Source organism: Dama dama, chromosome 4 (genome assembly GCF_033118175.1).
Source record: "Dama dama isolate Ldn47 chromosome 4, ASM3311817v1, whole genome shotgun sequence".
In the NCBI taxonomy this organism is placed as follows: domain Eukaryota; kingdom Metazoa; phylum Chordata; class Mammalia; order Artiodactyla; family Cervidae; genus Dama; species Dama dama.
The window spans coordinates 30,839,883-30,855,784 of record NC_083684.1 but is presented as its reverse complement, the minus strand read 5'-3'; the positions used below and the strand labels follow the sequence as shown (position 1 = coordinate 30,855,784).

The window sequence follows — 15,902 nt, the reverse complement described above, 5'->3', positions numbered from 1 at the left end:
GACCACGCCAGCCACGTGGTAGCAGCTCGGTAATTAACAGCTGTACCCCCGCAGAGCAAGGCCCACCGCTGCTGGGGAAGATGCCTTCTGGCCTGTGGACTCTGAGACCAGCCTACCCTTCTCTACTCCACCTGCACGTGAACACCTGTGACCTGCTCATTCCCTATCAGCACAGCCGACCTTGTAGGAGCTAAGCAGTTCATCTAGGTCAGTGCTTCTGGGAGTGTGGGGTCTGCTGGCCAACAAGCAGACTCTGGGCACACCCCAGACACGGCATCAGTCACAGTGGGGAGGGTACTGGTTTTGCAGTGGTCTTTGAATTCTACAAACTGTACCCAGGAGGAAGTCTGTCTGGTGCCAGTGTGTCGCACTTGCTAACCCTCCCTCTTAACAAAGAGAAGGCAGGAACCTAAGAGCTCCAGAGATAGCAGTCTCTAGGTAGACCTTGCTACCACTGTGCTGCCTGATGTAGTTATTTTTATTGTCACTCTCTATCCTAGCAAACAATAACTAACTTTTCCTGTACAGTGGGTTATAGTTTCTCTATAAAATTAAGTGAAAAAAAAAATACTGAATAATAATTAGTGTAGGTGATAGGTGGCCATAGCACAGACTGTGGAGGTGGGGGGTAGGCGAATCAAGTTCAGGAAAGCTCACTGGATGATCTCTGGGCAGAAGCCCCAGGACTCCCAGCTGCCTGAGATCTCATCTTCAACTTGGTTCTGTGCCTAGCCTCCCCTGGCCCCTTTTGGGGACTCAGTTTTCCCCATCCATAAAATGAACAGATAAAGCCCTTGTGGTCCTAACAGTCTCTGTTTAGGGCTTTTGCCTTTTTGTCTGACCCTTCTGATTCTTAGGAGAGGCGATGTGGACCCAGAATAGTCGAGGTCATAGAGGTAAAAAGGGCAGAACCAAGCCAGCTCCCAAGTCAGCATCTGGCCATCTTCTCACTCAGCAAAGCCGTTCACTACCTGGGAAGCATATGGAGACCACAAGTTCAGCCATCAAGGATTCCTTACTCTCCTGCCTGTCCCCAGACACAGCTGTGGAAGGCAGGAATGAACCACATGGAGGTATGGACCCCACCATCCTAAGCCCCAACCCCCAACAGTAATCCAACTTCTGCACTGTGCCTTTAAGAGACTGATCACTTGGCTGGGGATGGATACCTATTGCTATGGAGATGGCAGCCTGAATCCTTGCAGTGGAGGCTGCTGCTGCCAGTCCTCATTCCTCCAGTTGGTCACCTCATAAGCCCTTCCAGACTCTTGTCCCCTCACAGCCCACCATCATCCCAGCCAGCCAGCACCCCCTTCTCTTTGTGGCCCTCTCACCCCACTGCTATCCTACCACAAATGGTCCAAGACAGTATTTCTGGGGTACCTAAGTTGGCAGGAGAAGCCTGGCTATGAGGACAGAAAAGAACACTTGGCCTTGGGTGACAGGCTTCTCCACTCAGAGGGTGGGGCTGGTTTCCAAGCCCCGTCCAGCTCAGACCACAGTCTCCCACCCTCCTCCTGACACGGCCCTCTTGACTTCCCTTTCAGCCAGCCACGTGTCTGCATTTGAAGACTTGGAGCCCACAGGCCTGGGTTCCTGCAGAACTGTAGGCACCAACTAAAAGGGTGAGTCATGGTGGCAGTGACCACACACACTCCCTGTCACCCTCACTCCGGGATTCTCCTTTTGGAGATGGGGAGACAAGCTGAGGGTTCAATGACTTGCTCAAGGACTCAGCCAGGAAGGGCATAGTCGAGGTTCAAGCCCAAGCCTGGGGCTCTGCCACAATGGCATCGGTGCCCAGTAGCTGTCTCTCCAATAGTGGGGCCTGGCAGGGCAAAGGTTTCTGCACCCTCTCCCCCAGCACCCCAGTTCAGGAGGCCTGAATGGCCAGGACAGCTGCCTAGGGCAGGGCCCAGAGGCATGGCATGGGACTCTGAACCCTCACTCCTGTGCACCAGCCAGACAACCACAGTGCCCGCATCTATGTCCCAGGCCTCAGCATCTGTGCAGCTGGGCCCGCTGGGGAGCAGCCTGGGCCAGCCTTGGCACTAGAAGTGCCGCTGACATGTCCTGGGCTTCATAGCCCTTCCCAGGCAAAAATGAGGTTGTCCAGGAGCCCGAAGTTCTACTCCACAGGAGTCCACAACCCCATCCCCAAGACATCAAAGGAGAGATGGGAAGGATGTTGCGGAAGGGGAGAAAGAAGGGAAGCGTCAGGCAGGAGGAGGTGGGCAGGGCTTCTGCTGTCCCCACAGGCAGTCCTGGTCCACCCTACCCCAAGCTTTCCCACCTCCGTGCCTTTCCTGGTTTTCCTCCTGCCTGGGAACCCTCCCCAGCTATAGCTCCAAGGCTCCCGGAGGCCTGAGCTCTGCTTCTGCTGCCAGTGAATACCCCCTGGGGAGGACTTCTCTGTACACTTCTCCCCCCCACCCCACCCCCGCACCCTAAGAGCTCCTCAGGGCAGCCCCTCCCCCCAGGCCTTCTGTATCTTATGGGCCTGGCACCCTGTGTGTGTTCCATAAACATGACCAACTGCCACCGGGTCAAACCCAGATCCCAAATCTCCAACACATTACAAGGATGGAGTGTATCTTGCCCTTACCCAAGAGGTTTTTCAGGTTTCTCAGGCTGTAAATAGTCCCTTCCCCTAGCACATTTAACGTGTGACTTGATTTATATGAAACTGACTTGACTGCAGAATTCCAGGCAGAGTCCAGGAAAGTTGCATTCATTCCTGGCTTACTTCTGAGAAGTTGGCAGCTGAGGGCCCTGGGGAGTAGAGGGAGATTCCCAGGATGCTGACTGCTCCCCGCCCGCCCCCCACCCACCATTAGGACTGGTTGCCTAGGCAGCCAACCAGCAGTGGACCACGGATAAGAAGGCCCAGGTCATAGGGGTCAGAGCAGAGGGGAGAATGAAGAGCTCTCCACAGTAAGAGCCCCATGGTCCCACCCAAACTTAGTATCTTTCAGTGACTGTCACTGCCCTCAAGAGAAAGTCCAGGTTCCTCACTAGCTTAGAAGGCATCTCTGGGACCTGGCCTACCTTTCAACCTTACCCCCACCCACCCCTCTTACATCACACCCCTTCCTTCAGTTACACCACACACCACACCTCCAAGCCTTTGCCCTATTCTGTTCCCTCTGCCTGGGACACTCCACACACACACACCCTTTATGAGACCAACTCTTAAGCAGCCTCCAAGTCTCAGCTTGGACCTCACTCCTCGAGGAAGCCAGCTCTGAGCCCTCGTGTGGGGTAGGTGCCACCTTTATAATCCTGTGCTTCTGCCATCCGTTTAATCCGTTGGTATTACAGCTGCTGTCTCCTGGCCCAGCTCCCCACTAAACCACTGGCCCTGGAAGGGCAGCAGCCATGGCCTGGGATCATGGTCTCCCCATTGCTGCACAGAAACACACACTGTAGAACCGAGCTATGTGAATGAATGGGAGAGCGCGGGCCTGCCTGGAGAGATGCTTCCACCACCTGCTCTTGATTTCCTGTGTGTGGGTGTGCGTGCATGTTCGTGTGCTGGGGACAGGGAGGATGAAGCCACACCAAGTGTTTCCCAAACAGCGGCTGTTCAAAAGCATCAGGTAACGCACAGATCACTTCCTTTTGCTTTAGGCCTAAATGAGCTCAGCATCACCAATTGCCGGCCCAAGAGGCGTCCTCAGAAGATTCACCAACCCACGTTGATTAGGGGCTGTCAAGTGCCAGGCTCTGTGCTGAGCAGTTTGGATGCCGATCTGCTTGAATCCTTGCAGTGCTTCCCTTAGGCAGGCAGCATTCCATCATCCCCGTTGTATACATGAGAAAACCGAAGTTCGGAGAGCTTAAGTACCCTGCACTGGGTCCCACTGTCAGGAAGTGGGGAGCTGGGATTTAAGCCAGGTCAGTTGGCCCCCAGAGCTTGAGGCTGAACCATCAGGCAGCCCCACCTTCAGCACACAGTGATATGGACAGAGTGAAGGCAGGAGGTCTTCTTGGACAGCAGAGTGGAAGGGGCGTCTTGGAGCCCAGAGATGCTGGCCGGAGGTCACACCCAGGGTGGGTGACAGTGCTTCCCCAGGGTGAGGGAGCCAGGGTTGGAAGGATTAGGACTGGTCAGGATCAAGACTGGCTCAGAGCAAGCGCCAAGTTCTTCCCTGTGAGGGCCCTCAGCAGTTGTTCCCCAGAACACAAAGACACCTTCCTGGCGGTCCCCAGCGCCCAAGCCTCTCCAGACTGAGGGTCTAGCAGGTACTGGCCCCCTTCTCAGGACCTCAGCTCCTGCCCCTGCTCGGCAGGTGAAAGAGCGCAAGAGGAACCCTGGGCTCCATTCCTGCTCCACCCCATTTTTTACACTTAAACAAGAATGCAGGCCATTCTTCCATCCCTCTGAAAGCGAGTCCAGGCAGATAAAAGACTAGGCGGGACAGTGGCCTGGGCAGCAGCAGGCATCCAAACAGTGTGTGAGGTGAGGGGCTGCCCTCTCCAATTCTAACCCAGGAACATAAAAAAGCAACTCGCAGGTCCTCCCCAGTTACTTCCCATTCAGGTGGGCTTACTTGTTCCGTTTCATAAAGGAAACAGGCTCAGAGCCATCAGCTGCTGCCACCAAGGCCAGGACTAGAGCAGGTCATGCTCCCTGGAGCAGAAACGACCGGGACCACCTTCGAACCAACCTCGTGCAGTGACCTCCCTCCTGTCCGTCACCAGCATCTGCTGTCCCCTCTGCCTGGGGGCTCTCCCCAGAACCCTCTGCCGCCTGTCTTTCCTCATCCTCAGGTCTCACGGGTTGCCAGCTGTTGTGTTATCACATTTTAATCCTAACACCACCACCTCAAGGTCGGTCCTGTTACTATTTCCCTGGTACACACGAGGCCCAGAGAGAGTACGTGATTTACCCAGGTCACACAGTAATGAACAGGCAGGGGGAGGATTCACACCCTGGCAGGCTGACCCCAGGACCCCCTTTCCCACAGACCACGTGCTGCTGTCCTGCCCTCCGCAGGCTGACCAGTATTGTCTGCTCTCATAACCTCCCCTCCTCTTAGCTTGGCCTCCGTCTTCGGGAAGTCAACCTCTACCTCCTCAGCAGGTGCCTCCCTCCTCCGGGCAGTCCGAATGGGCCCAGGTCCCTTTCCCTTTGAGAGAGGCCCTGGCTGAGTCACCTACTCCCAGCTCCTCGTGCGGTGCACAGCACACGACAGGGGCCAACTTAAATCCATCCATTCCCAGAACACGAGCATCTGCCGCAGCACCGGCCCCAGAGTAGATGAGAGACAGCAGACACACACACACTGCGGCCCCACGGGGCTGAGGGTCCAACGCAGGAGACACACGCGAGACAGAAACGCAGAGTATGTGAAGGAGATGTTGCTGCCCTCATCAGCGTCAAGACAGGCATAAGCAGAAGGCAGGAGAGAGGCTTGAGTGAGTGTGCAGGGTAGGCCGCAGGTAAGTAGCAGTTGAGGGGACACTGAGGGATGGGACTGAGCCAGCATGGGGAAGAACCTCCAGGCAGAGGAGATGGCAGAACAAAGGACAGGCTGGTGTCTCTGAGGGGCGGAACAAGGTGGAAGTGGGATGGTCACCGCAAGTGAAGAAAGGAGTGTGGGGCTGTGGGGGAGGAGGTGGGGAGGGGCAGGATCTGAGGTCTGCAGTTAAAGGACACGTCAGCAGGAGCGTGGATAGGACGGGTGGGGGTGTGTGACAGTGGCCACGGCCGCGGGGCAGCCGGCGAATGAAGGCAGAGTGAAAAGGGCAGGTAGGAGCGACTTCAGCACTTGTGCAGCAACCCTTTCCTTCCAGAGGAGAAGGAAGCCGCCTTCCACCAAGGGCGCAGGGGCCTCAGTCACAGTCCAGGTTCCACCACCCCAATGCAGGTGCCGGTTCCCAGTCTGGGTTCAGCCTACTTGTGGCAGAAGACCCCCAACTCACATCACAAGCCCTGGTGGATGGCAGGGGAGGCAGACAGGTGGCCCCTTGGTGACCCCAATACTGGCACTGGGCCTGGAGCTGGGAGGGGGAGGGGAAAGAGTGGCTGGGATGCACAATGCCCTGGACAGCTGCTTGCCATATATTCCAGATGCCACAGAGCAGCCCTGTCACTGACCGCCAGACCTGGGCCAGACAGTTCCAAAGCCCTCAGTGTGAGGTGGGGGCTGCTCTAATTGGAACTGGATGGCCCAGAGGGTCTGCCTGAGGGCTGCAGGGACCCCGGTTTCCCTCTGCCCATGAAGGCACTTCCCAATAATCACAACCCTATTTTCCTCTAAGCACAAACAACACAATGTCTGTCTGTCCTGGAGTCTGTGCTCAAGGAAGCCAGAACCAAGGCAAGCTTGCCCCAAACCCCTTCGATCCCTGCAGGTAAACTAAGAGTGGAGAGACACCGGATCTCAGAACACAGAGAGGCAGAATACCCAGCCGGTGCCTGCCCTACCCAGTGGTCACCTACTCACCGTGGCTGTCTGCTGCTGCGTGGCTTGGGCTGCAAACCGGGCCACATGATTGACGATCGGAGAGAAATTGGTGGGACCGTAGAAGCGGATGTGGGGCAAGCAAGCCGAATATGCCTGGGCGATGCCGTCCACACCTGCCTCGGGGAGAAGAGAAGACTCTGGATCAGCCTGGTCCTCCCTGACCCTGCACCCACTCTCTGCTACCCCCAACCCAAACACCCCAGTGTTTGGCACTGCCATGCCCAGTCTGGGCCCTGGGGTACTGGAAGGTCCCAGAGAGCAGGGCCAGGGTGGAATAAAGAGCCCTGAACATGGAGTCTGACCTGAGTTCCAATCCTGCCTTTACCATTTCTTAGTCATGGGGCCTGAAGGAAGGTACTTAAATCTATCTGATCCTGTCAAAGGGGCTGGTAAGCTGGCAGGAGTGGGTCTAGCAGGCTCCTCTTGGAGAAGGAGTGGGCAGAGTCTGTAGTGACACTCGGGTCCCAGGGAGCCACCTGGGGGTCCATTCTGCACATGCGATGGCTTCTCCGGGTTGGTGAGGGGACTAAGGTTTGCACAGCCCTGCAGACAGAAGGTGCTCTGTAAATAGCTGCCATTACAAGTCTAAGAATACCGCCTGCCCTGCCATCCTGTCGAGAAGGCCTCTGGCCAGAGATGAGGTAGATGGACAGAATGTCTCTCTCTGCTCCAAACCAGACAGACCCCAGCCGGAAGGCAGGACCACACTTCCAGCCAGCAGAGGCCCATGGCTTCTGAGTCACAGCATCATCCCTAAGGTGGTGACCTGATGCAGTCCCCCTCTCAAATACAAACCTGACCCAGCTTCAGGGATCCCCAGGGAAGGCAGATGCTACATCTGAAGCCAGTTGAAGCTAGAAGCTCTCGTGGGGTCAGGGACCACCCTCTTCCATACCCCTTCTCTTTCACTGTTTCTTAACTGATTCTGGGAGGCTCAGAAATCCTCTGAGGCCTGGGGCAGGGAGAGCACAGACACCATGCTCACTGCCTGCCCCTCCCTCTTGCCCAGCACCCCTGCCCAGGTCAGGCAGGACACAGCTGGGCTCTCCCCGTGAGGGCAGGAGTGAGGGGAGAGGGGCAGGTGTGTAATTTGCTGCCCTCACCTCCTGACCTACACAGGGCTTCCTGTCAACACTTCCCTTTATTCTCACCTGACTACCCAGTGAGGTGAGCTCCCTCCCCTGGGGCAGGTGAAGTGGCCTCTCCAAGTCACACAGCCCGGAAAAGGCACAGCTGGCCCTGAATCCCAGGCCACCTGACTCCAAATTGCAGCTTCTTCCCTGTCTGCCATCCTGAGCAAGTGCGATGGGGAGAGGCGCGGAAGACAGAAAGCTGTACTCCGCCCAGGGAGACCAGGGCTGATGCAGGGGGCTTGACACTCACCCGAGCAGAAGGGGTTGGTGGGGTTGAAGTTGATGGCGAACTCATGGGAGACCTGAAATGCAGAGAAAATGGTGAGTCAGAGCCTCCTGGCCTATACCTGGACCTGGGCAGGCTCACCTGCTGCCAAGCAAGACTCCCTCTGAGGGAGACTGACTCTTTGCTACCCGACCCCAGGTCAAGGCTGTGGCACCCCCTGCATCTGCTTTCACCTCCACCACTGGCCCTGAGTGACCACGAGGCCCAACCACCTCCACTTCATAAACAAAAGAAACTCAGACCCTTCTCTCACTCAGTCGTGTCCGACTCTTTGCAGCCCTGTGGACTACATCCCGCCAGGCTCCTCTGTCCGTGGAATTTTCCAGGCAAGAATACTGGAGCAGGTTGCCATTTCCTACTCCAGCGGATCTTCCTGACCCAGGGATTGAACCTGTGTCTCTTGCATCTCCTGCACTGGCAAGTAGATTGTTTACCACTGCACCACCTGGGAAACCCCCAGATCCTTCTATACCACTCTGATCTCTTCTGGGGGGCCAGGGCTGTCTCTGCCTCCTCAGAGATGTGTCTGAGGGTGTCGGGTTCAAGGAGCAGTTGGAGCATTCCTTCGCCACCTGCTTTCACAGTACAATTTCACATAATTAGAATTCCCCTTCTTCAGGCCTCAAGGGCCTTCCCCCATCTCACTAATAAGCACGAGTGCTTGGAAGAAAGCCCACCTTATGCCAGCGAGCCAAGCTGGGGCTTAGCTGACAACCCACGCAGAGCAGGACTGGGGGATCAGGAAACATAATGGGGCCAGAAGGGCAGGGAGTAGAGAGCTCTGGCCCAGTTCCTGCAGACCCAGCTCCAAGCCTGGGAGGGTCATCAAAGGTGACCCTGCACACTCCTGGAAGCTGCGGGCCCACACAGGGACCCATAACCAGACCCCGTTCAGGGTGGTGGGTAAGACTGAGGTGGCTGCAGAACCCAGGACCACAGGAGGCCCAGAGCTCAGGTGGGGGTTAGGGTCTGCCCTCTCTCCCTGCCACTGTCTCCCAGCCAGAGATCCCACACAGCCCCTTCCCTGAGAACTGGGTGCTGCGGCCCACGTCCAGCACCTTGCCAGCATCCCCTCACTTGTTCTTCACAACAATCCAGAGAAAGGTCTGGTATCACCCCATCACAAATGTAAAACTGAGACAAAATGGACCAGATGATTCCACGGTCTCACATCTACCGAAGGGGAGCGTTGGGACCAGAACTGAAGTCGGGCTGTCACCTGCATGCACATAAACTCACTAACCTGAAAAGGTACTCCTCTCCTAAGGAGTTTAAATAGGAAGGTGAAGAAATGCCTGGGGGAAGGGACCCCCGCCTTCAGCTGCTGGGGGAATGTTCCAGTAAAGACACAAACAACCCCAGACAGACGCTCTAGGTCCGAGACACTAAAGGGGAGGTACTGGGAGCCCCTGCCAAGTCCAACATCCCCACTTTACAAGTAAACTAACTGAGGCCCAGAGAGGGGAAGAAGCCGGGTGCCAAGACCACACAGCAGAAGAGACCTGAGGCCTAGGATCCTCAAGCCGGGTAAAAGGGTTGGTTGGACCTCTGACCGTGCAGAGCCCTCCTGGACCAAGATGGGACGGTCACAGCAGGGGAATTCACCCAGCAATGCCCCGTGCCTGCTGGCCTGAGGAGCAGACACGGCCCATTCAGGGGAATGGGCTTTTCTGTTCTTTGCCCCCTCGGCCCTAAGTGCCTGGCATGGAGCCATTGCCCTGATGTCCCTCCTGGGCTCTTTCCCTGCCCAGGGGCCCGCTTCACCCTGTCCCCAGCCTGGGCTCCAGGTGTGGGGGCTGGAGGTCCTGTTGCCATGGAAACTTCATGAGCCTCTACAGAGATTAAGAGGGGGGCTTGTACAAAAGGGGGTTGAGAGAGGAAAATGGTTGCCAGGGAAACAAGTCTCCCTTGGGCCGGCTTCCTGCAAAATCAGATTTTAGGAGATTTTAGAGACCAAGGGGGAAAAGCCCCCTCCTGACAGGAATGGATTAATATTCCATTTTCTCAGCCACCCAAATTCATCATTCCCTATTCTTTTCCTCTATTTAGGGGAGAGTAGGGCCTTGTGGTCAAATGGGTGGGGCTGTGGGAGGTCACCCATCTACCCTGGATGCCTCTCAGGTCACCTACTCCACCCAGCAGCTCCATTTCACAGGTGGAACAACTGAGGTTCAGAGAAGCCCAAGGAATGCCCAGGTCACATGACTGAGCCACAGCAGAGCCAGGACTGGATCCAGGGGATAAGAGCTCATGCTACCCGTGGCAGTCCAGCCCCCTCCCACACTTGCTGCCCCGGTTTGCCTGAGAAATGCCAACAAAGACGACAAGCTTCTTGGAGGCCACCCCAAGCCGATTAGGAGCCCCTGGGGACTGGCCAGCCACAGAACTTTGTTCTGGGACTCTACTGCCTTCTAACGATCAATGGGTCTGTTGCCCCCACCTGGCTGGGCCCAGCCCATGGTCCTGAGTTACTTGAGAGGTCATTCTCTCTGGTCCTGGCAGGGCAGTGGGTTGGGGCCACATAGGGGGTTGAAGGGACCTCAGTGACCATCCTCCCTGAGCCTCAGTTTTCCCCATCTGTAAAGTGGGGAGAGTCCTAAACTGTGCTTTTTCCCACCCCAGACCTTTTTGCATAGGCCAATCCTTTGGCCCAATCCCTTTCTTCACCTGACTAACTCTGGCTCGTCCTGAAAGGTCAGTCCCTCCACCACTACCCAGGACATGGGTCTTCTCCATGCTCACCTGGACCAGACCCATGCAGGGACTGAGGTCCTGAGGGCAGGCCACTGAGTTGCATGCTTCTTCTAGCTCCTTCCAACCTCCCACTCAGAGAACCAACACCTCTGCCTGCTCAGGCTACCAGGCCCCAAATTTACTGTCCACAATCACATACTGCACACTGTGTATGTGCCTGGAGCTTGACACAGCAAGGGCCTGAAGAAGTCTTCCTAGAGGAAATGACCTCTAGGCTATGAAGCAGCATGCGAAGTCAGTGAAAGGGGGCCAAAGGCCAGGGGAAGACCACGTGCAAAGGCCCTGAGGTGGGAACAAACAAAGGAAGGTTCGCGTGGCAGGGCACGGCAAGTTAGCGAAGAGGGAAGGTAAGGGGCTGGGAGGCAGGCCTGGCCGGCTCCAGCAGCAACGGGAGGAGGGGAGAGCATTGCCCTTTCCACGCCGCACTCCAGCGGCCCTCCTGGCACCGCTGGGCACTCCGGCCTAGCCACGCCCACCCTCCCCAGAGTTGCCCTGTGACATTTCCAAGGAGGCTTTTTGCGCAAGAAAACATCTCATTCAGCCAGAGTTCTTTGAAAGCTGGCTGGTGTCCTAGCAACGAGCTCATGCCGGTCCTGGCCGCACCAGCCTGCCCTCCCCCCAGCAGCATCACTGTGTCTGCCCAGAGGCCCAGCTTTGGCCCCACAGGATCCTGTCCCCTGCCACACGATGGCCAGCATGCCACAGAGCCACTCCCTGAAGTTCTAGCTGAAAACTGCCCTCCCAGGAGAGGACGAGAAGAGAATACTCAGTGGAAACAGCACGTGCTACAGGAGGGCAGGCAAGAGAGGGCGCTGGCTGAAACACAATGTAGATTTAGGAGCCCTCTGTGCTCACACCCCCAGGCGTCTCATCAGAAAGGCAGAACATTCTGAGAACAGATCTGAGAGTCCACCTGCCCAGGTGGAATTCAGGCTTCCTGTTATGAAAACGTCCTTGGACAAGTCACTGAGCCTCTGTTTTTCACCAGTGAGGGATAATGCCCCTTCTCTCCATCCCTCCATTCTGCCCAGCATCACCCCAGCCAGCCCCCCGACTCAGCAGCCAGAGTGGGCCTTCAGAATGCCAGCAGCACGTAGACCCACTCATAGCTCACTGCATGCCTGGCTCCCCACCTCTTCAGCCGCATCTCTCTCCATCCTGCCCATCTTTCATGAAGAGTTCACCACACCCAGCTTCTTTCAGTTCCTCCAACTCACCCTGCTCCCTCTGCCTCCCAGACTTTGCACAGGCTCTTTTCTCTGCCCTGAACACTCTACCTGCCACGACACCACCTTGAGTCACTCTGCAAACTCCTACTCTCCCTTCCCTTCTTGGTTTAGACCTTGCCTCCTCCAGGAAGGCTTCCCTGATACCCCCAGGCCAGTTTGGGGCCCTCCTCTAGGGACTGCTGCCCCATCTCAGCACTGATGACACAGCCTGTCTTTAGGGCTGCCAGACAGAGTATGCAGTGCCCAGTTCAATTTGGATTTCAGATATATAATGGATAATTTTTTAGTTTAAGTATGTCCTAGGCAATATTTGTTGTTGTAACCCGCCAGCCTCCTCTATCCATGGGGTTTCTCAGGCAAGAATACTGGAGTGGATAGCCAATCCCTACTCCAAGGGATCTTCCTGACCCAGGGATTGAACTCCTGTCTTCTGCATTAGCAGGTGGGTTCTTTACCACTGAGCCACCAGGGAAGCCCTAGGCAATATAAAGGACATACTTAACCTATTTATCTGATAGCATCTTCTCCCACATGACTGGGTGCCAGGGGGCAGATAAGATAACTTATTCCCTGTTCTAGCTCTACTACCTGTGTGCGGTTCAGGATGAGAAATGAGTGTGGGTTTGGGATAAACACAAGAAGGCAGGGAAGCTAGGCCCCAGCCCAGCCTTTCCAAGGCAGATCCCAGAGAGGCCATCACACAAACCTCATCTCAGCCAAAAGGAAACAATCTGGCTCCACTTACCTTCCAGTCTGGGGGTAACTGTGCCCCAAAGCCCAGAGCTGGGAACATCTTATCACTAATCAGAGAAAGGAGAGGAAAAAAAAATACTGTGAGACAATCAGGCAGGGGCCTCATCTACCCACACTCACCCTCCCCACCCCCTACTTAGGGCTGGGCCCACATGGTTGTACACGCTTCCACAGACAAAAAAAAAAAAAAAAGCTTACTGCCTCTAGAAAAAGCTCTGTTTGGATGATCTCCAAACCCACTTCTGGGTATCTGGTGAATTAGAGGCTTCACCCCCATCTACACCTATGGCAGACATTGCTAATCAATCACAGCACTTCTAACCAATGGACCTGAGTACAGTGTTGAGATCCTTCTCAAACTGGGACCTTGGCGACCACTAAACCAGAATTACGAAGCAACTGAAATGTACTGGCTGTCTCTGCGCCTCCCTTTTATGACTGGGAAAAATTCTGAAGTGAAAACACTGGCTTGACATTCAAGACCTTTCATCATCTAGTCCGAATCTAGTCTCTTCTACCAGCCCTCACTCATTCCCCACTCCCCCCAGTCCTGGCCACTGGCTACTCGCTGTTCCCCAAACACATAGGGCATCTTTAGGTTTCAACTTCAACCCTGTTGCACCCCTTCTTGAAATACCTCTCCCCAATCTCGTCCCTGTGGCAAACTCCTACTCATCCTCTAAGGCCCAATTCAAATGGCCCTGTCCCTCTGTGGGTTTCCCTGAGACCCCAGGATGCCTCCCTCTTTGGTGCACTCATAGCTCCTGCCTCACACATAAACTAGGCTCTGGGAACTGCACTGATTTCCTGTCTTCTTCCTCGAATGGGAACTCCCTGAACACAGGGACCATGTCTCATTTGTTCACTCAGCATCTATTTACTGAGGAAACCTGTGGCTGCCATGTGGAGAACAAACCATCAGGGGCTAGGGCAGAAGCAGGGAGACCAGTGAGAAGGCTGCTGAATCAATCACTCTGAGCAGGAGGTGATGGTGGCTCAAACAATTTGGTGGCTGTGGAGCGGGAAGAGGTTGGATTCAATTACATTCTGAAAAGATTTCTTGATGGAATGATGGGGGAGATGAGGGAAATAAAGGAAGCAAAGTGTTTTCGGTGAGTGGGACAGGTGTCCAGTTGCATCTGAATGCCCACGAGACAGCCCAGCGAATACAAGGGTCTGGGCAGATACATACAAGGGTCTCTGGAGCAGCAACAGTAGGCTTCCCCACCCAAAGATGCAGGTGGGGACTTCCACCTCCCTTGCTCTACTCGCTGCACCTCTCTTATTGTGGCCTGGGGTTACAGCCACTGCGTAGACCCTGAGCCCCCTGGGAGTCAGAAGCTGGTCTTCAGGGTGCCTCTCTCAAGGAGGCCAGGTGCACACAGACTTCCCGAGCCTGCTCTTATGCCTGCCAAATCTCAGGGACCCACTTCCCACGTATTGGCTTCCTGGTCGTCCCACCCTCTGACCTGGAGGTTCCGACAAACACCATCTGTGAAAATGACACCATGACCCTCAAGTGACTTCTGGATCTTCCAAGACCCTCTCAACTTTGCATGTGGCCTGTCGGTGGTCACACCCTCTATACAGCTTTCCTTCACTGACTCTCCACCGTCCTCCCAACCAAAGATCTCTAGGAAGCGTGATCACGGGCTGAGGACCCATGCAGGCTGGCTGCTCCTCTGAAGTTCCCCACAAGAGTGAGACTGTTAGGCCATTAGGGGGCAGGTGCAGGAATCGGAATGTCTGGGTTCCAGTTCCCTGATCTGTGTGATAAATTCTCTCCCCACACCCTAGGCCTATTCTTCTCCAGCTCTAACAGTAAAGGTTGCAGCAAGAGCAAATGAGTTTCATTTTCTGTCTACGTGGTGTACTGTTTGCAGAAGGATCTCAGGAAGGAGCTAGGACCAGCTGGAGAGAGATCAGCAGTTGATTAGCAATGTCTGCCACAGGACATGCAAGTCCTGAGCTACGCATTCCTAGGTCTGAAGATCTCTGGGTCCCTTCTAGCTTTGACAACTGAGCTTCCTGGAATGGATGGAGCCCAAGCCGACCATCATAGGCCCTTCATAAGCATACCTGTCATAGTCCTGAATGATCTGCCCAACTGCCCAGATGGCTGACAAATATTCGTTGGTGCCCATGGGGTTGATATAGTGCAAAGAGGAAGGGTCGAGGGGATTTCCATTGGAGGCTGTGAAGTCTATCCCAACCTGCAGGAAAAGGCCAGAGACCCCAGCTCCCTATCTTGCCTCTAGGGAACAGAGAGGCTGATGGAACATGGGAAGCCCCACTCATCACCCCGCCTTGATCCCCGCTTCCATAAGATGGTCCAAAACCTGGAAACTGACCATGTTACTCCTCTGGCTCTAAGGCCATCTGTGGCTCCCTATTGCCAGAGCATCAAGTCTACTGCCCAGATGTGATACAAAACCAACGTACAGCCCCAAACCTTTTCCCTGTCACAGTTCCATTTCCAGGCCTTCATTCATGAGGTTCCCTCTACCTCTACAAGCAAGGTCATTTTTTCATTCTCTTCCAATCTGCAGGCCCAATTCATATACCACTGCCCCACTGACACCTTCCCAGACACCTCGCCCCCATACCAGGCCATCTCCCCACCACCCCTCAGACCACCAAGGGGCACCAGGACCTAAGGCTGGCTGCTAGGGCAATGCCCGCACATCTAGTCACACTGGATGCTCACTGCAGGTAAGACGCATGGTCCCGGAGCCAGGTCCATGGCTGGGCACAGAGCACCAGGCAGGTGCCCCACATGGACTGAGACTGGCGGACAGGCAGGGTACTGAGCTCCACCTGCTCTCTCAGCCATGAGGGTTTCCCACCCAGCCTGTGGAGGGGAGCAAGGAGCGGTGGCAAGGCTGCCCAGCCAGAGGGGGACCCAGGGCATGAGATGGCCACCCGAGGACTCAGTCAGGATCAGCCAGGGACCACCGCAGAGGCACAGCCTGCAGCCTGGCACTCAGGAGGTGCTTGCTATCATTTGCTGAGTGAACACATGCACACAGGAGGAACAGCAGGGCCTTGGCCTCTCTGCCGGGTTGGGGGGGTGCTATGGCAACCTGTGGGGTTACAGGTCAACAAGACCAATCCCCTGCCTCCTTAAGAGTCCTGCAGATGACTTCCAGCCCCCATGGAGTCTAGAGGTGATGATGGAGAGCAGGGAGGCTAGGTGGGAAGTGGGCAGAGTACAGGACCCCAGCAGCTTCTCCCGTGGTCCTGAGGCTTCCCTTTGGGTGAGGAATGGGACAAG

The 15,902-nt window shown here is 55.6% G+C and overlaps 1 protein-coding gene across 3 annotated transcripts in view; it reads right to left on the bottom strand.

The window, feature by feature from the left end:
• The window catches only part of CPNE2 (copine 2), a 52,931-nt gene that overhangs the window by 2,525 nt on the left and 34,504 nt on the right, over positions 1-15,902 (bottom strand). For 2 of the 3 annotated variants that reach the window (XM_061138567.1, XM_061138569.1), the window contains 4 exons: positions 14,708-14,841; positions 12,621-12,675; positions 7,857-7,908; positions 6,453-6,586 (listed from right to left, as the gene is read on the bottom strand). In XM_061138567.1, coding sequence (XP_060994550.1) covers positions 6,453-6,586; positions 7,857-7,908; positions 12,621-12,675; positions 14,708-14,841 — 375 coding nt within the window. The remainder of the gene's footprint in view (positions 1-6,452; positions 6,587-7,856; positions 7,909-12,620; positions 12,676-14,707; positions 14,842-15,902) is intronic. The other variant, XM_061138568.1, reaches the window with a different exon arrangement.